Below are 26,283 nucleotides of genomic sequence, written 5' to 3'. Positions count from 1 at the left end.
CGCCTGTATTGGGAGTAGTCTAAAATTCTGCATTTTCTTTCAGTTCAGCATGTTCATATGAAAAAACAGAAATAATTAGACTGCACTATAATAGCTCTGTTTCAGTATTTGCAGCAGAATAGTGCTTTTATTTGGTGGTGCAAAATGATTATCATTAAGAATTTTTTTTAGTACTAAAAAATAAGTTTTCAAGCATTTGGAGTTCAGCATTAAGTTTAAAGTATATGTTCTGTAGTGTTTTACATCTTTATAGTTTCCAAAACCACAGTAACCAAGTAATTTCTTGCAGAGTATGAAGAAAATTCTTGATTATGACTGAGTGCAGATGTTCATTTATACTAGGAAAATAACCCAGGAACTGGAGTGTTCATAAGTTCCAGCCCCATGGCTAGATAGCTTCACAAGCAAACTCTCTGGGGTGATGTAGAGCAGTATGAGGCATGGTGGGGGTGTTTTGCCATGTTGGCAAGGCTCCTGAGTTCTGCGCTGCTTTGGCTCAGTTAATTCATTATTAACAGTTTTTAAGATTGAGAACGTATGGACTTTACCCTAAGTTATGGCCACACAGATACTGCAGTTACCCCAAAAACAGACTTAAGGTTGACCTTTCATGTTAAGCTAGGGAAATTTATAGTTAATGTACCCAAACAGCCGTACTCTATCTTATAGTAATGTAATAAAATAACCAGTCAGTTATGATTAATGCATAAGGGTATTTTGGTCCCATATTTAAAAGATTTTTAATTAATCACATTTGGTATGTTTTTCCCCTCATGGTTTCTCTACAAAACAGAGGTCAGGTTGTATGAGTGCATTAGGAAATGGCAGGCATTTTGAAATAAAGGTAACTTGTGGAATTCTCAAGGTGAACATTTATTACAAATCCCTTTCTGAAGAAGAAAATTTTAGTAATAAAGAAAAACATTGAATTCTTGAAATATACCTAGTGCATTAGATTTCAGGGAGTCTTGACTAGATAACAAGCTTAAAGAGCTTTTGTTATTTCTTAAGATAATTTGGGACAAAAATGGCTAGACAGAGGGTGTCCACTCTCTTTTTTTAAAACTTTTATTCTCACAGATTTGACATGCAAGTCCAGTGTATTCTGCACAGCATAACAAGTGTTATACTTTTGGGAACGGATAGGCTGTACGCCATGTTGGGTCTATTTTCAAGAATATATTTCAGCTATAAAGAATAAATCTGATCTGTCCTGTTCCCACTACTGAAGTCCTACAGTAGCTCTTGCTCTGTGTTATTTCAAAAGTGTTGAATAATTGTTAGAATATAGTGAGACTTATAAGTGGAGACAAAGTTCTCCTGGAAGGAGGGGTTTGGGCAGACTGGAAGGGCATATCTCAGTACTGTACACAACCTGCAGCTTTAATTCTGCCCACTTGTGAATGATACCTCCACCCACCTCTGACATCACAGTACTATAGCTTTCCAGATGATGTGGAGCTCGGTGACCTTAAGCATGTGGGTATATATTAATAGAAATTAATTAGACTATAAAAGCTATGTTTAGGGGAAATTTAGTGAACACTAATTCTCTGTGCCTGGTCTATACTCAAGCAATTTATCTACTTCTGTTTAAGCTGCTTCAGAGTTACCAGGTATTCCAGTCCCTTTACCCATGTCCTAAGGCATGGTGGCACATAAGCCCTGGACACTTGCTAAAGGGAGGCGCTGGAATGGAGATGGTCTTAAGCCCCTCCAGCCAGTGCAGCAGAATGGGGATAGGATCCTGCTGTATGAGGTATAAGGTGTCACTTTCAAGAGCCACATTAACCCTTCCCTGACCCTTCAGTTGCTGTTGAATTCGGGGCTTTGGATCCTTACTCACCATATTAAACTCTGGTGGGGGTGGGGACCAGAGAAGGGTCAACCTGGATCGTGTCAGTGATATCTCCTCTCACAGCAAAATCCTACCCCACACCACTCCATGCCCCTCCTACTTCTGTTCTAACACTCAGAGCACAAACTCTACCAGGTAAGGATTTGGAGAGTGCAAGGATCAGAGTGGCACTTAAGGAAGGGACAGGGTTTAACTTCTGTGGCACAGTGGCCTAAAAGGTTGGTCACCACTGTCCTAAATTTTCCCTCTGGAATGTTAGCCCAGCTCATGCCAGAGCTTGCATGTCACAAGTTCTCTGAGCTCAACAGCTGGTCAGCACAGGCTCTAGCCACAGCTCCTGCTTTTCCCTTTCCCCTGCCACTGAATTTAGTGTTGGGGGAGAAGGAAAGGGGAAGCGAACAGGGGCGGTGCTCAACCTCCTTGCCTCTGCAGCCATGTAAAAACAGGAGCTCCAAGTTCACTGTGCACATGCAAAGCACCACCAGAGGGTGTGGCTACATCACCCCTTATCTCCCATATCCCTTATCTCCTGTCGATCCATTTTGGATTCTCCCAGGGAGAGCTGTATTCCCATGGCACGAATATACACTGTAATGCTCCTTTGCTTCCACATATCAGAGAAGTCAGGGTAAAAACAGAGGTCCAGAAGGGTGCAGTTGCGCTTCTCCCGTTCCTTGGTAAGAGTTATGGTGATCTACTGCGTGTAATCTCTGCATCAGTTGATACAACTGTCCTAAATAAAGGGAAGGAAAATTAGGATGCGTGAACAGGAATTGAGGAATACAGCTCTTCAGGACACACCAGACTCGGTCAAGTGGCATGCTTATTTCTCATACCTGTTCATTCTAGGAGAGATCTATACTTATCCATTATATCCCCAGGTGCTGTTTTTGCTCTGGGGACACTTAAGGCTGCAGGGTGTGACTACTCTATACTTTTATTTTTGAATTTTCTAGCCTTCCAGTTTTTAAGTATAGGTACAGTCTGTTTCAGAGAGTGCAAGATGCTGCCTGTCAACCCCAATTTTATTCACTGTCCACAAGATTGTTAATGCAGGGATGTCTCCTCTAACTCAAATGTGAAAATGAAGTTGTCATGTTTCTAAATGTTAGCTCTCTTGCTGAACTAGATCTCTTACTGGTCTGGCTTCCTTGTGCTGCTGCAAGTGGTTAGAATGCTATATAGTTATATGACTTAGAGCTCTTTTGTATGTGATGTCCTGTCTGCTCTTACTTTTTTTCCAATTGGCTGCTTTTCTATGCAATATACAGCTTCTCTTCTCTCTCTGCAAAGGTCTTGGAGCTCCTCCCAGTCCTGGGGTAGCTAGGAAAGAGATAGAAGGTAAACAATTTTTCTATTCTGGAAATGAATTTTTAATTTTGTATCTGAATGATTGTAGTGTTGGTGTTTTAAGATATACTGACTAATTACTGGGTTTATGTCCATTTGTTTGTTTGTTTGTTTATTTTAGAGTATATCTCTTTCAGACTTGATTATTTATATTGTCAGCCGCTTGCTACTTTACAGTGTTAGACATTTGGGGACTTAATGCATGCCTGTGAAATAGTAGACTGTGGTAATTTAAATCTTGAAAGCATTCTTCTTTATCTCAATGTTTTAAAATTTAAGGAATATTTAATCTTTGCAAGTAACAGATGCATAGGGTAAATCTGTTATAGGTGGAAGGTTTATTAAAGGAATAAAGAATAATTTGTTTGTGACTAGAGCTCTAGCAAGTCATTTAAATCTTGTATTTCCTTACCCAGTAGTAAATATTTACCTTCATGTTACCATTTCTCCTGTCCTAAAAATCTCATGGTGACTGGAATGTAACTGGAATTCTGCTAAATAGAACAGGATTAAAAAAAAATCAATCACTGTTAATTATGGGACTACAGGACAGTAGATGATTCCTGTCATGAAGAGCCCAAAATTGAATGGGCAAGGACTACGTGGAACAAGGGAAGAGATGCAACAGACCAGCTTAATGAATAATATGATAACAATATCCATCATATTAGTTCATGGTGTTTTTATTCCGGGGGTGTTAACTGGGACGAGATCAGCTAAGTGGAAAGAAAAGTGAATGAACAAGTGACATTTGAGGGTGTAAAATAAAAGGCAGAGAAGGAAGGTCCAAGTGTATGGCATGAAGCTGATGTGAAGCTATCAGGTGATGTGGGAGTGATAGGGTCGGATCCAACAGCCAGTTAACAAAGGGCAGAAAAGGTCCAGTCAAAACTGGAATTCTTTGAATGCCCCAGAGTTCCAGCTTTGACTGCTTTTGCTGCTGCCCTTACCAGCTGGGATCTCTAGCTGATTTCCTACCTGCAGTTTACAACATGGTAGGAATATGGGAGGGAAGATTTCCCTCTAACCCCAGATAAGCTTTTACCAGCATAGCTATGTCAGTCAAGATTGATATGTACTAACATGGTTATGTTTGGGAAAAGTATTTTAATAAAGAAGTTCTACAGAAAAGCAAGCCATTTTAGTGGCATAGTTTTTGTTCCGGTAACTGACATAAGCTGTAATGATAAAATAATTATTTTCCTGGTATAAGCTACATCTATCTTGACAACAGAAATCACTATACCTACAAACCCTTTTTATTGTAGATATAGTCTAAGGAAAGTACTATTGTCTGCCAACTGAAAGCAAATATAAATGATTAAGAATCGTGTTCTTTGGGTGTTAGGAAACCATTATGTGCATCCTTCAAGTTATTGTTATGCTAATATCTTCATGGTCCGTAGACATTCATAAGCTATCAATCTGTCTACTTATGTGTACTTGTCTGAGCTGGACCTCTTTTTTTACACTTTTGCAAACATCTCACCTTAAGTACCACATTCAAAGATGCTCATCAGTATAGGATCATAGGACTAGAAGGGGCCCCCCAGGCCACTGAATCCCATGCATTTGCAGACAACCATTTGTACAAGAGCCCATAAGATCATCCACCCTGAACACTGTCTCACCACAAATACAAAGCATCCGGGCTGGAGAGAGAAAAACCCCAAACCTGAGCCTATAGCATGTGTAGATAAAGAGCAGGGCAGACTAAAGCATTGCCAATTCCTTGCTGCTGTAATGGCCTGGAATTTAAGATAATCTAAGCACATTTTCATTTAAGAGAACCCCGCACCATATTAAATTGAGGCAAAACCACGCAGGGTTCTTGTCAGTCTGACCAGGGCAAGAGAGAGGAGTAGATGGGAATTCTGATTGACTGTGAGTATATGAGCAAAACCCTCTCCCCACCACATGAGAGCTTTCTAAATACCAGCAGTGGTACCAGAGCACCCCAACCAAGCCCTTATCCAGTACTTCAGAGAAGATTTAAAAAAAAAAAAAAATCCCAGAAAGCAAATGCTTTCCAGGCAGAATGGTAAAAGGGAATTCCTTTGGACCCCTGCAGAAACTCTGGAACACGGGATTACAAGACAGTACCTGTACAGTTTTCTTTCACCCCTTTTATGGGAGTATCAAATCCTCAAATCCCTTTATCAAATGCTCCAGTTATTACCTTGAGGGAAATGCCCATCCTGTCCTCCTGCCATGGTTAAAATGGTTGCCTTAAGTATAGGAGTATACTGGAGGCAGCAGTCAAGAGTATGCATACAATAGATTGTATAGTCCCATATTCTGGTATCAGCTCTCATTCCTGAAATCCTTTCTTGAAAACACAGCGGTCAGTTGCAGATTATAATATATAATATTGCAACTTTCCTGTCAGTGACGATCCTATTGTAACATTGATAAAATAGACATTATCTGCAGAGATAAAGGATTTTAATCACTAATGCAGTTGGGGTATTCCTGGTTCTTTTAGTGCTAATATATCATTATTGCATGGTATTTGGTCCATAGGGTCTATTTATGAAAACCTCATATATGCCTGACTTCTTTTTTCATGCTTCAAAGCACAAAAAAGCCCTGGAACACAAAGAAAAGATAATTTAGGTAATACAGTTAAATGCTTTGTACTACTTTTATTATGAAAATGCTTGGACTTTGAAATGGTATCTTAACCAATGGTTTCTTATGGGTTTGTTTCAGTTCGTAGCCAGCCTCCACCTTCATCTGGATTCACAAGTACAGCAACTGTTGGATATAGTGCAGCCAGACCGGTAGGCATTTCATTTTTTAATAATTTTTGTGCTGAAACTCTCTCTTCTTATGTTTTCATTAGTAGGTTTTCTTAGGAGTAATGGTAGGGAGGAGAGTACTGCAAAAATAAGCAGTTATTTTGTAGGTTAAGTGATTATATTCCTTCCATAATCATACTGAAAATATGTTACTAAAGCTTTTGGACTTAGTTCTCCATTGTTTTGTATTTTATATGGTTGGTTACATATGCAAAGTGGATGTAAAGCATTACTGAAAAATTGCAGTGTATATCTGCTCTGCTTTAAAAAAATACAAATCAGTTATTTCATTTTGTGCATTTTGCATTCTTTAAAATCTGTTGCTTTGTAAAGATACAAGTGTTTATTGAAATACGTTAAATTTTGTGTGCGTCCTGGTGGCAGTAGTAGTGTCAACAATTAATTGATGAATAATGGTTTTACAGTTATCTTAATTCTAATTTGCCAAGGATCTTTCATAGAATCCCTTGCCTTTTATGTACTGAATAGTAGTCCAAATTTAACTCCTCTTTATGGAGTATTAACTTCACCACACTGAAGTAAATCTTGCATGCAGTTTTTGGTAGCTTGGGCATTTCATTGTGATTAAGAAAACAGCACATTTATCAAAAGGTCCCAGAACAAGGAAACCATGGTAATAGAGAGAGTGGCAGATGAGTAGGAAAGTTTAACAGGCATCTATTAGCAAAGGCTAATAAGAAAAACTGGCTTGGACCTACCGTTCAGAAGCATTAACATGGAGAAGCTCAGCCTACAAAAATGGAGGGGATGCTATGTGAGGGCTCCTTTATTCATATCACCTTCTGGAAGTAGGAATCAGTTAAATGAAAGCAACCACTTTTTAAAGCTGCTAGAGGGGAAAAATGAAATGTTTACAGTCTTCATTTTTTCCCACCTGTCTCAGGCTTGCCTAGCTTGACTCACCACCATGGATAGGAGAGTGCATTTCTCAAGTATTGCCTACAAGGAAAAGTTAAAATCATGTAAATTATTATGTAGCTTTTAAAATGATCACAATGAAATAACTGTTAGAACAATTTAGAGCTTTGTAAACATTCTAGAAAACAACATTGCCTGTTTATATTTCCTAGGTCATGGAGCCAGGTTTTTTTATCAGAACATTTACATGAAAAGCAAGATCTTTGTCTAAGAGTTTGTTTTTTCTGTTTGTTCCTCACAACTGTTTTGAAGGACTATACATAAATCTGAGAACTGAGCAGCAGCAGTTGATTTTAATTTTTTTTGTTTTTGTTTTTGAGCCAATAACTGTCCTATCAGTTTCTAAAAGAATAAATAAAACTAGCGGGGTGAAATAATTAAATGAAATTTAAGCTTAACTATGAAGGAATACTTCTAAACATTAGGATAATTTAGTCTACATCATCATTTTCTGGCTGAATTTTTCAAATAGGATTGAAAGGGACTTTTGGAGTCATCTAGTCCAACCCTTTGAAGAGCTGCTGTTGCTGTTCATACACCATCCCATATACTTTTCTGGACTCTTGAGAATTTCTAATGAAGGAGGTGCTACAGCTTCCCTAGGCAGCTTGTTTCATTGTCCTTTTGCTCTTACTGTTTGGAATTATTTCCTGAAAATTAATCTTAATCTGCTTTGGTATATTTTAAACCCATAGTCTCTTTTTCTGCCCTGTGTTCTGAAGGAAGAACATTTTTTTTCTCTCTCTTCTTTATGGCAACTTTTTCAGGTATTTAAAAATACTAATACTATATATCCTTTCTTATTCTCCTTTTTTCCAAATGGAATATACCTAGTTCCTTCAACTTTTCCTTGTGGCCTGCAGTCTAGCCCTCATTTCTTTTTTGCTGGCCTCTGGATTCACTCCAGTCTCTCTACATCCTTCTTAAAATGCAGTGCCCAGAACTTTATACCATAATCCAGCATACTAACCAGCACCAAGTTAAATGGTACTTCTACCTTCTTTCTTGCATATAATGCTCCTTTTAAAGCAACCTGAAGCTGTATTTGCTTGTCTGCAATTGTCGCTTATTGCCAATTCATATTGGCTTTGCTCATATTGGGGTGCCAAACTAGTTATCCCCTTTTTTGTATTCATGCATTTGTTTTTCTCCCCTAAATGTAACACCATAAATTTTGTCTTCGAATTTTCATTTTATAGTCCAGTTTTACAATTTAAAAAAAATTGCTTTTGAGTTTTAATCCTGTCCTGCAGAGAGTTTACAGTTCCTTTTTAGTTTTGTCATCCTGAAATTTGAATATTTTCTCTTCCTGCATCTGTCACCTATCAAAAAGTTAAATGATATTGAACCTAGAACAGAACCCAGTGAACCCCACTTGGGACCTCCTGTCAGCACTGTTAGTTATTTGCTTGGGGTTTATTCAATCAATAGTGTGTCCCCCTTAACAGTAATGCTGTGTTTACCTGAATCCAAGACAACTTTGAATTTAAGATGATCCCCCAATAATTAGATTCTAGACATCAAAGATTATAAATTTTATTATAATTTTCTCCATCCAGAAAATTATTTCAGGGTCGTCTTGAATTTGTCCCTCTCACTTGTTTCAGTGAGGAAAGCAGAGTTGGAGGGGGGAAAGCAGGGGCAGGTGGGGGAAAGAAGGCATGGGGAGGAAGGCAGGAATGGAAAGCATGGACGGGGGGAGAAGGCAGCCTGCCCCCATCCTTTGCTCCCCAGGTTCCTGCCCCCCCCAGCCCCACTTCCCTACCTTTGCCTTCCCACCTACCTCCCCCTTCCACTTCTTTCTGTGCTGATATGGTGCAGGAGGAGCTCCAGAGCTGCTCCTGTCCTATGCTGCCAACAGATTCCTCCTTTCCTGGCCAACTCCTCTCCTTCCCCGACCCCCTGACTTTGCAGCAGGCCTGAAGGAGGAATCTGCATGCTACAGAGCTGTGCTTTCTGCATAGCTGCTCTCTGCAGCATGGGACAGGAGTAGCTCTGGAGCTCCCCTATGCCTGCTACATCCAAGTCAGACTCTAGTGAGGAGCTGTGAGGGGCTACTCTTCAGGGTGCCCAGCTGGCTGCAGACCACAATGGCATACAGATTCCTCCTTTCCTGACTGACTCCCTGCCAGTGAGATGGATGGAGTGTGGAGGGAGGGGAGACACTGAAAACAGGAACCCAGTTGGGCTTCCTCTGCTGCCACTGACTGCCCCCAGCTGCGGGTGCTTGATTCTAAAGCAAGGCTTTGTCTTCCTCCATGATGAATGGGGAAAACTCATCTTGTAACTGAGTAAATATGGTACTGTCTGCCCACATTCTTTTCAAGTTTACATATGAGAATGGCATGTGGAACAGTCAAGTGTTACTAAAATCTAAGTATGTTATGTTCACTGTATTTCCCTTACCCACCAAACCAGTTGCCTCAAAGTGAAAGAAATCAGGTTGGTTTGGCATGAGTTGTCCTTACAAGGCCAGGCTGACTGCTAAAGATCACTCATCTGCCAAATAACTTGAACATACTCTATTTGGAATTCGCATTAAAAACCTCCCAAGTATCGGGGGGGGGAGAAGGTTGTGTGTGTGTGTATTTTAAAAGATGGGTCCTGTGTTAGTCCTTTGGTCCTGTGTGATCATGTGTCTTGGTAATATTTGTAAATCATGCCCAATAGCTCCTAGATTTCTTAGTTACTTCAGCATCCTGGAAGAAAATTGTCATATGTTCCACCGGAAAAGCCATTTAAAGCTAGGTTTGATAAAATGCTTAACCATAGACTGTAATGGCAGGCATTGATTATTCTGAGAGATGAGTTGGATCCAGACTTTGATTTAAAGCTAAGCTATCTTCGCCTGAATACTTTACTACATTTTACCTGAATAACAGGAGGGGGGATGACAACACAGCTAAATTTGGCAATAAAAATGTATAAAAATGACACTTTTGGGGAATTTGGCAATGGTAAGGATACTGTTTTCATTTTCTGAGGGATCTCTGCATTGTTGCTCATTTGAATACATTCCCAAAATGACAGGCAAGACAAAGGACAAAGTTAAGGGTACAAACAGACCCTAATTTTACTGTGACATCAGTTGTGCTAGGACATGTCCTAGCACAGCTGATCAAATTGTTCAGCAGAAGCAGATGTTGCCAGGACTATTGTCCTGCATGGTCAGGCTCCTGCTGCTCCCAGGGCTTCAGGGGCCTGATTCTGAGGGACAACAGCCCCACATGCCATAACCTGACCCATGAAATGCACTCCGGGGGATTCCCAGGGTGCCTGTCTGTTAGCAAAGACACCACTACCACAGGTGTTCCCCCACTTGACGATGTGTATACCCTGAGTCAGGGCAGAGTAGCATTAAGCACAGAGGGATTTGTGAGGTGTGCATCTGCAAGTGCACCCTGGGAATTCCCCTACAGTGGAAGTCTCAGGGCATGCAATATGCAAACAGAAGTCCTCCCCTGTAAGGCATCAAAATGGTGTCTAAGTTTGGTCATACAAGCATTTTTGGGCATCTAGGACATGAAAAAGGGGCAGGGATGTCTGTTTGCTCACAGCTTGTGCTGCCATAAAAATATGGTTGGAAGGCGGCCAATCTTTGTTTGCACCCAAAGAGTCCTAAGGTGTGCTCAGAAAATATTCTGCAGCAAGGGAAGTATAGATTAGGTATTAGGAAAAACTTTCTTATGAGGAGGGTAGTAAAGAACTACAGCAGGTTACCCAGCTAGACACAGCCTTGGGTGAGATGATGATATAATCAGGGATGGTCCCACTTTGATCAGTGGGTTGGACTAGATGACCTCCTGAGGTCCCTTCCAACCCTAATTTTCTATGATTTTATGGACAAGTACCAAAGGAGTGCCTGTTTGAAAATTGGGCAACTCTGTATCTCTGTATTTTCTTCCCTTAGCAAAACACAGGAATTTAATAGCTGGCTATCCAGTTAGCTTTAACTCTAAATCCCCACCACTTAGGAAGGTGGTGATAAACTCTGAGGCCACATCCAGACAAGCATGGTCAGGTGGTATGTATGTGATGCCACAGACGTGTCTGCGGTGCCACATACCACATATTCATCTGTTCTCCGCGCTGCAAGGGAGCTGCAGGGGGATTTTTTGACCCTTAGATATCCAGAGGTCCAAAAAATGATTTGCAATAAAAAGTGGAGCGGTGCATGTGGGGGCAGCATGCACTCTGAGTGGCAGGTTTGCTGCTGCAGCCCTGGGAGGTCCCCAATACCCAGTACCCCAGTTAAGTGCTGGCCTCAACCTCCTTTACCCCACCTGGGGTAACCTGCCAGAGCGCGTGTAGCATGGGCGTTCCCCAAAGACAACTAATGGCAGCACAAGTTGCACCGCTGCTAGTTGTCCCCAGGGAACCAAATGTTCATGCTCATCTGCATGTGGCCTGAGATGTCTTTGGTCTGTGTACCTAATTAGCATGCTGATGGTGACTTGCTGATGATGCGATGAAATGAAGCCATTGAGGCAAAGATGCTACTTGCCACAAGGTTGAATGCAAGTCGTGTATCCTGCACAAAGCCCATTTTATAATGGATGAAGGATCAACTAAATATCTTTCTAGCAAGCAAGAGGGAGAAGGCCCAGCCCAAGTACTGAGAGGAAGCAGAAGTGTGAATTGCTCCCTCTTCAGTAGTCAACTGCTATTGCTGAAAACTTCATCCTTAGAATCAGAGAAAATTAGGTTTAGAAGAGACCTCAGGGGGTCATGTAGTCTAGCCCCCTGCTCAAAGCAGGATCATCCCCAACTAGATCATCCCAGTGAAGGCGTTGTCCAGCTCAGTCTTAAAAATCTCCAAGGATAGAAAGTCCACAACTTATGTGGGTAATGTGTTCTGGTGTTTTACTACCCTCAGCCTCTCCTCAGAAATCATGTGCCCCAGGCCCCTCACCACTTTTGTTGCCACAGTGGCTTCTTCAATCACAGCTGATTTAACTGTGATCCTGTGGAATGTTATCTGTTTTTAGACTAAGAGACTGAGTTTTACCATAAGAAGGCTCTTTCCCTCTGCTTCCTCTTTTCTGGAATTTGGAAGTGACCTAAGACCCTTGCCATTACTAATCAAAAAAAGGATACTTCACAGAAGCTATTATTATGAACTATTATCTCCAGTTCTCCAATATTTCCTAATCTAGGATATGACTTGAATTCAAGTATTTGCTGCTCAGATGAATAAAATGAGTCAAAAATAAACATTTTATAACTGTTTTTAGGAAACTTGTTATAAGAAGCATGCAAACTTGAATCCCAAGCGATTTCATGGAGCCAACTTGTTACTTAGAGACCTAATTACTCTTCATTCAAATCTTGGGTCTATTTCTTCATATTTTTCTTACCTTAAAAATTGGGGTGAGGGCCCTGTTCTCTGTAGTTCAAGAAACTGAAATTAAAGCATTGTTTATACCAATCTATTTCAGACTATTCCACCCCGAGCTGGGGTTATTAGTGCACCACAAAGCCATGTCCGTCCCTCTGTAGGGAGGCCAACACCTGAAACTCAAACAAAGCCAGCTGAACCATCAAGAGGTAATCATTTCTGTTGTTCTGAAGTGTAGTGAATGTATAGCTAATTGCTCTATCTAGGCTGGTGGTCTTGTAACAGTGTTGAAATCTAGCCCCTTTCCAAATGAGAGCTTCCTTTTTTTTCCATGTGGAAACGCCTTCAGTTTTCTATAGAAGTGAGGATTCTTGCATACAATTTGCTGGCTCTTATCTAGGTCGTGAACCCATGTCTTAAATTGTACTTGTAAGTAAAGTACATCTAGGTCAGATCATTAACCCACAGATATAATGTACTTTCAGACAAAAATTCCTAAGTAGACTGCCTTGTTCTGAACTGGAAGTATCAATACATGCTGCTTGATGGGTTTACTACTGGACACTTGGACTGCACTAGGAGGAACATGTAATGCACTGTCATGGTGGCCTGATATTCATGATGACTTCATAACTAGAATATTGTGTTAAGTGAGATTTTTCAAAGGCACCTTATTGACTTAGAAGCACAAGCCAAGATGACTTTCAGCAGGACGTGTGCTTCTAAGGCCTTGGATGCATGTTCATGTATAGCACTACAAAATACTCAGATGGTACAGAAATAGAATGCTATGGGGGATAGCTCCCTCACTGAAGTGCAATAGAGACTCCTCAAAGATGCGCTTCCTTACCAGGGGGCCATAAGAGAGCTCCTCAGCTCTCTCTTCCCTCCCCTAAGGCAATTTGTAAGTGAGCCAAGGTAACTGTTTAAGGCTAGGGAGAGAATTTACACCCAAACCTGTTTAAGTGGTTTAAACCTGTAATAGAATAGAAGTTTGGTGCACATAAACCAGTTTCAAAATAGCTGAAACTGGTTTAAGATACTCCTAGTTGAATGTAGTATCAGACTTAACTGATTTAGGCCAAACTGGTTTGTGAAACTTCTGTCCCAGACCCCTTCCTGGTTCAAGTTCCCCAGCACCCCAGCATTTTGCAGCCCTGGACTGCGTTGTGCTGTCTGCTCCAGAGAGCAGGGCTGGCCCCACGCCTCTACTCCCTAGCTGGAGCAGTAAGGAGTGGCTCACTGGCATCACTAGCTGGCTCACTGGCCCCACAAAGCCAGTTGGCCCCCCAAGGCCCTGCTGGGATCTGCAGCCAGAGAGGGGGGTTAAACTTCCCCCGAGTATGGAGCTGCCATACCCTGCCCTGCTTACTTAGCGCTGGTTCAACTGTGGACTGCAAATCCAAGAGGCACCTGGAAGTAGGAAAAGGAAGTGATGAGCAACCCTGCAGAGTCCACCTGCTGTTATTGTGGACTGCAAATCCCAGAGACCTTGGGGGCAGCAGGAAGAAAAAGCGAACACACAGTCCACGCTGGCCCACATGCTAGAGAGTCATACTCTAGTGCCCCCAGCTTCTGGCTTGAGCCACTGCAGACATGTGGCTGCATTTCCTGAATCAAAAATGAATGTCTGTTCATTTGCATATTGGTTCAATCTTTGCAGCTTAAACTAACCCGCAAAGACTAAATCAATTCAGCCTTGGGCTTTATGACTGTGTGTACTTAGCCGCACAGGATCACCTGAGCCTGATTATCTGTTGCTACCAGGCTGCCTGCCAAGTTGGCATGTAAGCTGTGGTGACAGCCCCCTGCACCCAATCAACTGTTGCTGCCACCTTGGCAGAATAGAGTAGCAGTGACTCTGTAATGGTTGGAGAGCAAAGCTTCAGGTCCCTGTTAGAGAACTAGCCTCTTTTCTTTCCTCCTTGGAGGTAAGAATGCAGAGCATGCTGAAATGCCAGTGGTCAGAAAGACTCCCTGTAACACTGCATGCAACTATACACACATTACATAGAGCATTACAAAGTTCCTGTTTGAAACAGGAACTTGATTGGCGATTCCACCACTCTGTAGCGCAGTGGTACTCAGCCCTCTGGCCCAGTGGGCTGGATGAGTAGCATGGGGCCAGTCTGCAGGCCACATCCCACAGGCAGGGCTGGTCTATCAACTGGCTTCAATACAGGGTCAGTCTTCGGTTGCAGTCCAGCTGCGGAATGACCCTGCATAGTGGATCCAGCAGCAGAAAAATCCTACGTGCCAGTGCGATCCAGCATGTAGTCATACTGTTCAGCCTGCGGGGCTCCCAATGAGTCTGAAAATCTGGCAGTCAGGGAGCAGTGGTAGCATTAATTGCTGTAGCTCTGGAAGCTCTTCAGAGCCGTGGCAATTTAACCCTGCCGCTGCTCTCCTGCTACCACATATTCAGACCAGTGAGGGGATGACGCAGCCCCACAGACTAAAGAGTGAGCACCACTGCTGAAATGCTACAAACAGCCTGACTGTGGACGCTCGTTACTTTTGCAACGTAATATGTGACCTTGTAGCACTACAAAAAGCAAATGTCCGAGGCCTAAATCCTTTCGGTGCTTTTGAAAATCCTATCTTCAGCCACAGTGCCGAGCTGACTGACAGTCATGTTCAACATGTAGTATTTTTCAAAAAAAAGTATACATTTGTACAGCAGTGATTTCCAAAATGTATTAAGTATGACCTTAGTTTAGATAGCAATTTTATATTTTTATTAATCACTTTTTAATGTAGCATATTCTGGATGCTTTTACCTAATAAAATATATTGCCAATGTATTTGAAGGGTCACCTTCACTTCCTGAACCACTAAAGCCTCAGGCTGCAGTTCCTCTTCAAGCGACTACTCAGCCAACACCTGTCCTGAAGATGCAGGAGCCTCTTATCCCAATGACATCACATCCATCTCCGACAATTTCTCCACAAAATCTGGAAGCACCACCACAACCACCTCCCCGGAGCAGGTCATCCCACAGCTTGCCTTCAGAATCTGTCTCTTCACAACAGCAAGTAAGTGAACAACTGAGTTTTTTTTAAATACTTCTTTATAGGTATTAAAATGTAGCATGGACTTAATGATACAGATCTGAAAGAAATCCAAAGCAAATCAATGTACTTGATCAAACCTTTGATACCTAATTAAAATAGGATGTGGTAAGATAATACCTACGTTATTTTTGGCTGTGTACTGATAGTTTAAACTCTAAATATTTTTTAACTTCTTGAAAGTTTGATAAAACTACCTAAAATGTGAGTTGTATGTTCTTGCAATGTAATTGTTACATGACAAATAATGTAATGTAACCTAGATAAGAAAAATGCATGATTTACAAAATTAAATGTTTATGATGGTGTGACATGTATAACTCACACTGAAGACAAGTTAACAGAGGTCTCCTAAGGTAAAGTAACTAAAATGTTTTATGGGAAAATTTGGAGCTTTGTGCTGGAGCTAAGTTATTTCAAGATGGAGGTGGTGGGATGTTTAGTTTCCAACTTCTAAGTTTAAAGTACATTTATCCTATTTCATGGTATTCACTAAAATATATGAGACACCAAAGTAATTTAACAGATTAAGTCAGTAACACTGCAAGCTTTGTTCTCTGTACTGTTTTAATTAAAAGTATTAATGGAGGGGGGGGACTTTTAAGAAAAGCAATATTTTTTTTTAGACATTCCTGTTAGAAGTTTCTTTTTTCAAAACAAGATCTGTGGTTCACTTTGTATACATGTAAGACTAACATGAAACATCAACACTAGCAACCAGGAGCTTAGCTTCCAAGTAACCAGATACTGAACCAAGTTTGCTACTGACTTAAGAAGTACAAGTCTCTTGAAGTCAATGGACTTTTGCCCTCTGGCACCAGCACTTAATTTAGCTTCCCCTCACGCCCTCCCCCCCCCCCCCCCCCAAAGTTGCTTGATTGCTTGTTTAACGTGGGAAACAACAAATAGGCCCTACATAGAAGAAACTTTCTACAGAATAGAAGAAAAAGTATGCTTCTGACATAGATATGTTACCAATATTTAGTATTTTTTTTATCATACCAAATACTATTTCAGCGTTTACCCCACTTTTCCTAAAGCACTTAAGCTCACCCCTGCTCAACACAGCACTTAGGCATGTATAACTGACTATTGTGCTGAGTACCAGTGTACTTCTCTGCATTGGGTCTTCAGGATTGAAAACAAGCTAGTCGAAAGCCTGTTTTCCCCCTTGCCACTGAACCAGCATATATGCTTCCATAGCTTTACCACATGATTTTCTCCTCTGTGATCATGACAAATCATTTTTCTGTTTCACAACACGTTGGGGTTTCTGCAATTTTAGTCCGTGGTAGTTTTTATAGACTTGGTGTTCCAGGTAAAGTATTTTTTGTGCCAGGAAGAAATGCCCTAAAATGTATTAAATGTTTTCATTTACTGTTTTTTATAAATGTTTTAACTTTTGTCCTTTTCTAATTTTAAACTAGAAATTCTTTGAAATATGTGCAGTAGGTGCCCCACTGAAGCTTATTGCAGGGTTATCTGTTCATATGTCTACATGGCAGTATAGTACGCCAAAGAATGGGGTAAACTACAACACACTAAGCTCCATCCTGCTACAACTTGATTGTTAGCAGTACCCAAGCTAGCTCGAATAGTTACACTACAGTGGAAACCCTTTTATCCACAGGAGAAAAAGAATTAGTTTGATTTTAGTCTTCGGTAATTTGTCCAGGTCTTTGTAGAATTTAGGTAATAGAAACGCCATCTATACCATTTAACTATCATTAACATGTAATCTTTTGTTAGGTGTGGATAGAAATGTAGAGCTCCAGGGTCAATCTTCTGAGAGTTAAGGGTCCATATCCCATCATCTCGTTCAAGGTTACTGGAACTTTGCATTTAAGTACCGTCAAACTTGTTTGTCTTTTTGTAAAGTAAACAAATGTGTAAAAACTGAGTGTATGGCTTCTTATAAGCCTATTAGCCAAAGTATTGTGATTAAAACTGCATTGAAAAAGGAAGTAAAGTATATATGTAAGTGCGAGTAGAGTGGTATATGGCTAGAATGTCTGACAGCTTGCAAATGCTTGGGAAAAGTCTTGAATAACAGTAGGTTGCATTAACACATGATTACAGCTAAGCAATGTTGACATAAATTAACCAACTGGGTTTGTACAGAGTTATAATTGCAGCATAAAGGTATTTTTGTTGAATCTTTAAGGCAAAAATCTTTATTCAATGTATTAATATAAGAAAGCATCCATGAATTTATCAATTTTATTTGTGCCCCCTCCCCTCCCCCCGCAAATTGTAATGAAGTTTCTAGCTTACCTTGGATTTTTCTCCTAATTTTCTTTCCTTTGATGTCTTTCTCTTACAAGCAGGAGCAACCATCAGGGTAACAGGTATCTTGACTATTTACCAATCTTGTATGTGATCTCCATTTGTTTAAGCAGAAAGATGTATGATTTTTTTTGCTTCATACATCTACAGTCTCATCCCCATTAAAAACCACCTGTCCATCTTAATTGTCTGCCGTGCCATCAAATTTGCTTTCTTTTTTTAATATACTAGATATTTATTTATAAGCTGCTGTCCCCAAAAGAGCCTGAGGGCTGACAGAAGTCATCTTGAGACTTTATTTGCTAGCACTGTATGACTTAATTGTTTCACAAAATTAGATTTAATCCTTACACTTTTGTATTCAGTGGTGATTAATATAAGTTATTTTGTAAAAGCAAGTAGGTCTTAGAAATAGCATGTAACAGAGAGAGTTTTGATGCAGCTGCTTCCATGAAGTTCACTTATGAGAACCAGGACAAAAGCAAGCTCTACAGAAGTTATTTCTATGGAGTAAAATAGCTAGTTTCTGACTATATAAAAATGGAGACAATTTTATGTGAGCCAGTCTAAGGAAGGTATTTATTTTGAAGACTCTCCAAATAATATTATTTAAATATTTTAGTTAAAATTTTAAAGAGCAAGTAGTGGTGGAGTTTTTGGACATCATAGAATTAAATTACGTACTTGCTTAATCAACCTGGAATAAAATATCCTCTGTCAAGCAGTTTTCAGTTGACATTTCCTATTTGTAGATAGTTGCCACATCTCCCATGATAACCAATTGACTTTTTTACAAATCACATCTTTGCATTTTGAGCTACCCTATTTAGATCTATATATCTATATATATAAATATAAAATAAATCTATACACAAAGCGATATTTTTATTATTAATAATTTGTTATCAATATTTGCTAGGCCTGTGCTAGAAGCTTTTGCTGGCAAAGCAATGTTGCTTAGTGTAACACTGAACAAAGAACTGGTACTTGTCATTTTTATGGCCAGAAACTGCCTGAATTTAGGCTTTTATAAATGAAAATAATATACTAATAACACTAATTTTCCTTTCATTGTGATACTTGATATTGCATTATAACATCACACATTTTCTAAATAATGAAACCAGAATATTTTACGTTTCTTCTGTGCTGGGATATCTGTTGCTTAGAATGCAGCATATTGGCCCTAGTTATTCAAATGTTAAAGCATAAATGCTTAAAATGTTTGAAATGTGGTACACAGTAGTGCTGCTGGATGATTCAGATCATTTCATGAAGTATCCAGGTTGCATCAACATAATAAGAGAAACACTTTTATTTTGTTTACAATAACTAGACATTTTTTTCATTATGGATTTAGTAAAGGAGTAGGTTGGGTTTTTTCTTTTTCTTTTTTTTTTTTTTTTTTTAAGGAATAATATGTTGCCTGGTCAAGAAACATCTGTTCTACCACAGGTGCATTGTATAAGCAGACTCCACTGAAGCCTCTGTTTAAGTCCCAGAGCTTCTGGTCTTGTCATACGTGGTGAGAAATAGGTGATAGTAAGAATCTTAAAAACAAACTGAAATTTGACTATTAAGCACCTTATTCTCTTTCCAGATTAAAGCAAATGGAGCCTGTTGCATTAAACCTGAAACACAGTTAAACAATGACCCTTTTGAAGATCTGTCACTTGATCTGCTTGCTGCATCAAAGATTCAGACATCTGTTCGAACATCACCTGCTCCAACTTTGAAACAAAAGGAGTTGATTCAGTTGCCTTCTGCAGCACAAAGCAGTGTTAATACTTTGAATACTGTAGATTGCATGCCAGCAATGCCTCCTATTCCAACCTATAACAGATCCCAGGAACATGTGCGCAGCTCTCCAAATCCATTTGTTACTGGACTGAATTGCACAAATCCTTTCACTGAAAGAACGGTGTGTGCTGGAAACTTATTTAAAACTGAAACTCAAGAACCTAAAGTAACTTCACAGCTTCGAATAGAAGGATCTGCCACTTATAATTCTTTCCCCTCTCTAAATGCTCCAAGTCATAGTAAAGGCAAGCCAGTATGTTCTGTTAGTACATTTGAAGATGATTTTTTTTTGCAAAGTAAACCATCATTAGGTAAAAACACAAATTCAAAAGGATGGGTAACATTTGAGGAGGAAGAGGATTTCAGTGTAAAGATGAAGTCATTCAAGTGTGTTACAGAATTAAAGAGGGTTGGCTCCAAGAAACCTGCTGGCTTTCCAGACTTACTGGGCACTGAACAAAATACATTTCTTGGTTCAGACTTTACCTTTGATAATAACTGGAATAAAAGTTCTACTGATTCCTTCTATATGATGCCAGCAAGAAGACCACTTGCACCTCCTATACCATCAAGAATAACCAGCAACAGGTCCCCTGTCAATCCTTTTGTCTCACTAGCACCTAAGGGGTTGCCAGCCCAAGATTTTACTGAGAGATAGACATTCAGACAAAGTTTGTTGCTAGGTATATCCACAAGAATAATTGGGCATTGAGGTTATTCTCCGTGCAATAATTTAATTGTGAAATGCACTGAACCTTAACTCTATTCATGAGCAACCACTACTTGTGTACACATTTGGAGTATGTATATATGGTAGGGCATAAAAAATTGCCCAGGATTATTATAAATTCAGCTATAGTCATTTCAAAGGATGGAAGAATGGATTATGTAATAATCCCAAATGCTTTGGTTTAGGAAGCATTTTCCTTTCTGTTCCCCTCAGATTTCAGGATATTAAAGGCTTCCTACTTGTAGGCTGTCTGGTCCCTTTTTACTGTTTGGTAACTGATATTTATAAGTATTTACCAAAGAGCTGCCAAAGTTTAATCAAAATTGAACCTTGACAGGTATTGTCTTGAAATTGTGTATTGTATAACAAAGGCTGTGGAGGTTTGTAGGGCTTACTTACATTTAAATCTCTGGGGCACAAACTAAAATGATTTACTTTCAAAATAAAGATAAAACTTTTGTATTAATATATTAATTTTGTGTCAAAGCATTTCTGCTATGGATGCTCATAAATGTTGTGACATGTTTGTTTATGTTAACTCAGAATAATTCTCTAATATATAGTCTCATATTTGCATTTTTTTACTTTTTTAAAACATCTTTTTTCCAAAAAAAATTGGAAACCAAGTCTTCCCCTTCCCTCCCCTACTCCCAAAGTCTTTCTATATTTTGCTAATATTTAAAATCAAATAGTATAGTTCAGTGTTAAATCCCACCCCCCTTCTAGTTTTGGCATCTATCATCCCAGGAGGGCTTTCTCATTTTCTAGAAAGACCTGGGTAAGGGAATAAGCAGTTATGCAGTGACTTCAGGATAAGGAGAGATTCTAATATGTAAGTTTAGACACAGTTTGTCCAATTTTCCCTCTCGCTGCTGTAATTACTGCCGTACCTTTCAAACCTTGCCTTTGGCAGGGAAAGCAGGATATCAGCAATGGTCTGAGCTGAACAACTCTGTTCCCTCAGTCTTCTCAGTGTGCTTAATCAGCATCCCATCCTCTGCCAGAAGGTGCAAACACCACATTCTTGTTGCTTTGAGGTTATGGAGGCTAAGACTTTGTTGCATCTTTTTGCATATTATGCTGTAAAAATACATACAACTGGTCCTGCTTTCATGGTTTTCTGAAGTGCACAGTATTTGAATAAAATATGGTATTTTGGTATAATGAGGGAATTTCAAGTAAAACCATTTCTTCAGCAACACATATACTAAATAAACTGTTATGCTTAGTCACTGTATCTCTTTATCACATGACTTTAGATACAAAGTTATGCATTTCCAGCAAAAAGAGAACGCATTGAGAATTTTGTCATGATCTCTGGAAGGGGAAGTGCCATATATGCCTGCCCTTATTGGCTTATTAGCAAACATGAGGCTGGTTGCCCAACATTTGTAAGTGAAATACTGCACACTAACATATTTATAGCAGCAAAACTACAATTATGATACTTTTTCTAAATTATCAACTGCTATCAAAATATATTTATAGAAATAATCCACTCTAACTGTATGCAGTTAGCCAAGAACTGCTGTTGGATAGAGAAGTGAATATAGTAAGTTTTTATATTGTGCTTTTTTCCTGTTCAGGTCATTAAAGAGTACTTGTACATTTTAAACAGCAGTGGTACTATGATAAGCTTTGTGCTTCAATATGTCAAATAACTAGTTTAAACTGTTGCTGTTAACATCTGTGTGATTGGTGTTTTGGTATATTCTTACACTGCAAAACAGTTTTGTTTTGGAAACGTTGCTTGTGTAATCTGAAGTTCTGTGATGAATATGTTCGCTGAATATGTAAGTACAGTGATAACAAACTACTGTCTAAAATGTACTTAATACGCAGCACCCTAACACTTTTTTTTGAGATTAGTTTGCCAGCAAAGTACTGCAAAAATCACAAAGACTATAAAAAGTATAGTGTGTATATATAGCTAAACATTGTAATGTGTATTAAAGAAAATAATTACTAGCAGAAACTAAACATATTGAGAAATCAAATTAGAAATGCTGAATATTTCCATTAATTCTGTGTTCTCTGTGGTTAATTGCTGTTAACTGTATGTAACAAGTTTAATCGCTTGTGGCACATACTTATGATTGTATACTTAAAGAAACAAAACAAAACAAAAAAAACCCTGCAGTATTAAAATTCAACAGTGTACAACATTCCGTATATATCCTGTGAAATGCGGTGTTGTATTAATTAAATAAATATACCTGTCTTTAAGGGGTTTTTCCTTTCTTACCTTAGGTATGTATTCCTGTGGGCCACAATACCATTAGCACATGAGAATACTCCCATAAGGTAGGGAAGTACTGTTATCCCTATTTACCAGTTGTAAAAATGGGAGTGGATATGACATGTAACCTTATAGGGACCTACCGAATTTGGGGCAGATGCCCACTGATTTCATAATCGGAACACAGCTCCTGGTGCCATTTTTGCAGGCTGAGCGCAGTGCCCTGCCCCTCTTCCGCCACACCTCTGGCCAAGGGTCCCTGGAAGTCCTGCTTTTTCCATGAGATTGTCAAATGGTCTCAAACTGTGGTTTGCTAATGCGCCAATGGTTTAATCCCCTGATCATGCCTGTGGAAGCCATTAGTTAATGTATTGTTATTAAGCAGTCTAAGCACCTAATTAATCTCTAAAATGAAATATTAAAATAATGCTATGGATACCATGAATTGCAAGTAATACCAACTATATATACTTAATCAAACCCTAAAGAAATATCTTATGAAAATAAAGCCCAATGATCTCATAAGGTCCATTCCAGCCCTAATGTCTATGAAATCTAAGCTGTACTATGCACAAGATTACTATTAGTTACAATTCTACTATATAGACTTCATTAACAGACATTATAAAAAAGAGTTTACTGAAACTGAATGCTAACTTTAAGACGGATAGTTCAGGCTTTGTATTAAATGCAAGCATGCTGCACCCAGCCACAGTAGCTAGAGACAGTCTGTGGGGTGAACACTTGTCCGTGCGCTGAGATGGCATGCTCAGCATTCACTGAGTTTGGAATGGTGGGGCAGCTCTCTTGGTTTGCCATGCTCTCTTCCCCCATCCTGGGATTGCTTTCTGTAGCTGAGAGTCACAGCTCAGCAAAGTACCTAGTTGGGGTCCAAAATGCTCTATGAACCAGCTAGACTTTTGTGGGTAGTCACTTGATTTTGAATGTCACCCTGCCCTAAGAAATTGTGAAGCTTGAACATGCACTGTGTGCTTGGTGTGATATCCAGTTCCTCGCTCACAAACTGCTGGTAGTGCTGCATATGCTTGGTGTAGTAATGGACCATGTTGAACCAGGAATTCCACTATATGAGCATAGGCCCTGGTGGCAGCGGCACAGTGCTATGCGAGTCCCCACTTTCATTGGCGATGAATTTCCTGTACCTTATGACCTGGATGGTGCTTGAAGGCTTTCTTGGGGAGGATCCCAGGCTCTCTACCTTGAGGAACTGCATGCCAGATTTCACTTACTAGGGACAGAATGTGCACATTACAGGTGATGTGAACAGCATTGGGCAGCATTCCTTGGAGCACATCAGAGAAAGCCCTTGACATGTCCATGGCAGCACCAGACAGGAATGCTGAGGCCTTGTTAAAGTCTATACCATTGCTGACAATTACCTTCATGATGGCTTGGGACACGGTAGAAAAATTGACAGACGTGAGGCGGACCGGCTCAGTTTGAAATACAGGCAGGTCCTGGTTGGTCCAACTCCCCCATACAAATGAAATGTGCAGCACATATTGTCCTGTGGGTTGGTGGCTTCATGAGCCACAATGGAAAAGGGATGATACTCTGCCAAGATAGCCTTTGTAGACCATACAATTACTGCAGGAAGATAGTCCTGGTGAAGCTTATTGGCACATGGAAAACTGCCAGCATTTGACACATTTTGGTTCAGGTAGTGCCTTAATACACCCTGGGAAATTATGCAATTATGCGCCCATGCAATTTTGTGCATAAAAGACATGACCATGCATAATTGCATGATTTAACTACAGAGGCTTTGTGCCTCCACCTCTGCAGGGCTCCTGGCACTCCAGCTGGGAGCCCCATGATGTGGAAGCAGAGCCATGTGACTGGACAGCTGGGTAAGTGGGGAAGGAAGTTCCTGTTTGTAGGGGAGGTGGGTAGGCAGGTGTGTGGTTTGTGGGTTGGTATGGGCTGTGCACTGTTGGGCCAGGCGGGCTCCATTCTGCATGGGGCTTCCAGCACTCCAGCAAGAAGTCATGCGGAGGCGAGCAGGAGCCCACCCAACCTAATGGCATGCAGCTCCGTTCCTCCATGTGTGGCTTCCCGCTGGAGTGCTAGAAGCCCTGCATGGAGGGCCAGCTCAGCCTGATGGTGCGTGGATCAGGAGCCTTGCTCTATCAGGCTGGGTAGGAAGCTGCACTTGGAGGCACAGACTCATTCACCATTGGACTGGGTGGGCTCCTGCTTGCCTCCACATAAGGTTTCCCGCCGGAGTGCTGGAAGCCCCCCATGGAGACATGGAGTCTGCCTAGCACTCCAGCAGGAAGCTGCATGTGGATGCAAGCAGGAGCCTGCCTGGCCCGAAAGCACACGACTCCGTACCTCCATGTGTGGCTTCCCGCCTGGCCTGATGGTGCACGGCTTCTGCCTGCCATGGCCACGAGTGCTTCAAGGGCCCCCTGTCTGCTGCTACTGAGCTGCCACTGCAGGGGGTTGTACACCATGGGGAGGCAGGGTGGGGATGTGTGGTGAGGGGGCCTACACCCCCCACACACACCCACACCCCTTCACAACCCTTCCCACAAACCTCACAACCCTCCCACAAGCCCCACATATTCTCATACCCGCACCCCCACAACAACCTCCCCTACATACTCACACCCTTTCATAATTCTGCCCACAAACCCCACACACACACACCCTCACCTGCCCACATCCCCCCCACACACCTATACTCTTTCACAACCCTGCCCACAAACCCTATACACACACACAAATCCCCTCCACAAACCCACCCCCCTACACAATATATAAGATACACTATGCAAACATGTAAATCAGGGCAAAAATATATTTTTGAAAAAAAAATTAAAATTTGTATAGCAGATGTTTGATTTTAGTATATGAGTTGAGTTCCACGATGGCACCCTCTGCTTCCAAAAGGAGTACTTCTGGGGGCAGGAGAAGGATCTTCCAGTGATGGAGGTCAGGGGCTAGGGGGTAGGACTTCTGTCCTGAAGATGGCAACCAAGGGGAAGGGCATCTGTCAAGGGACAAGGCTACTTTTGCAGCCCTTGACAGCTCACCGGAAGTCATTAAGTGGCCCTCCAGCCAAACTAATTGCCCATCCCTGACCTGATACACTTGTCTCCAGAGCTGTGTAGCCCCTATCATATGACAGGTGTCATCTGCTTAGGTTTCATTTTTAGTTCCCCAGCCTTAACATCACATCAAGCAGCACAGAAGAACAATGAAAGTGGTCAGATCATGCTGCGGGTCATAGTTTCATAGTTGGTAGGGTTGGAAGGGACCTGAGGAGATCATCTAGTCTGACCCCCTGCCATGGCAGGAAAGAGTACGGGGGTCAAACGACCTCAGCCAGATGTTCATCCAGCCTTTTTTTAAAGACCCCCAGTGTAGGAGCCAGCACCACTTCTTTTGGAAGTTGGTTCCAGGTCCTAGCCACCCTGACAGTGAAATAGTACCTCCTAATGTCTAGCTTGAAACTACCCTCAGCTAGCTTGTGTCCATTGTTTCTTGTAACTCCTGGGAGTGCTCGGGGGAACAGGGACTCTCCCAATGCCTGCTGGTCCCCCTTGACTTATTTATAGACTGCCACTAGATCCCCTCTCAGCCTTCTCTTTTAGAGGCTGAACAGGTTCAAGTCCCTGAGCTTCTCCTCATAGGGCCTGCCCTTCTGCCCCCTGATCATACGGGTGGCCCTCCTCTGGACCCTCTCCATGTTGTCCATATCGCTCCTGAAGTGTGGCGCCCAGAACTGGATGCAGTACTCCAGCTGTGGCCTGACCAGTGCTGCATAGAGGGGGAGGATCACCTCCTTGGACCTGCTTGAGATGCATCGGTGGATGCACGACAAGGTATGGTTGGCCTTCCTGAC

At 41.0% G+C, this 26,283-nt stretch overlaps 1 protein-coding gene across 10 annotated transcripts in view; it reads left to right on the top strand.

Moving 5' to 3' along the window:
* The window catches only part of SYNJ1 (synaptojanin 1), a 103,171-nt gene extending 80,772 nt beyond the window's left edge, over positions 1-22,399 (top strand). For 5 of the 10 annotated variants that reach the window (XM_019476299.2, XM_019476300.2, XM_019476296.2 and 2 more), the window contains 6 exons: positions 3,152-3,199; positions 5,786-5,824; positions 5,921-5,991; positions 12,387-12,495; positions 15,098-15,321; positions 19,244-22,399. In XM_019476299.2, coding sequence (XP_019331844.2) covers positions 3,152-3,199; positions 5,786-5,824; positions 5,921-5,991; positions 12,387-12,495; positions 15,098-15,321; positions 19,244-20,101 — 1,349 coding nt within the window. In that variant the 3' untranslated portion in view covers positions 20,102-22,399. Of the gene's footprint in view, positions 1-3,151; positions 3,200-5,785; positions 5,825-5,920; positions 5,992-12,386; positions 12,496-15,097; positions 15,322-17,681; positions 17,706-19,243 lie in introns of all 10 variants that reach the window. The other 5 variants (XM_019476305.2, XM_019476306.2, XM_019476303.2 and 2 more) reach the window with 3 other exon arrangements.
* The last annotated feature ends 3,884 nt before the right edge of the window (positions 22,400-26,283 follow it).

This window comes from Alligator mississippiensis, chromosome 1 (assembly GCF_030867095.1).
Source record: "Alligator mississippiensis isolate rAllMis1 chromosome 1, rAllMis1, whole genome shotgun sequence".
Lineage (NCBI taxonomy): Eukaryota > Metazoa > Chordata > Crocodylia > Alligatoridae > Alligator > Alligator mississippiensis.
Note: the sequence above shows the minus strand (reverse complement) of the source record. Positions and strands in the feature narration are given on the sequence as shown.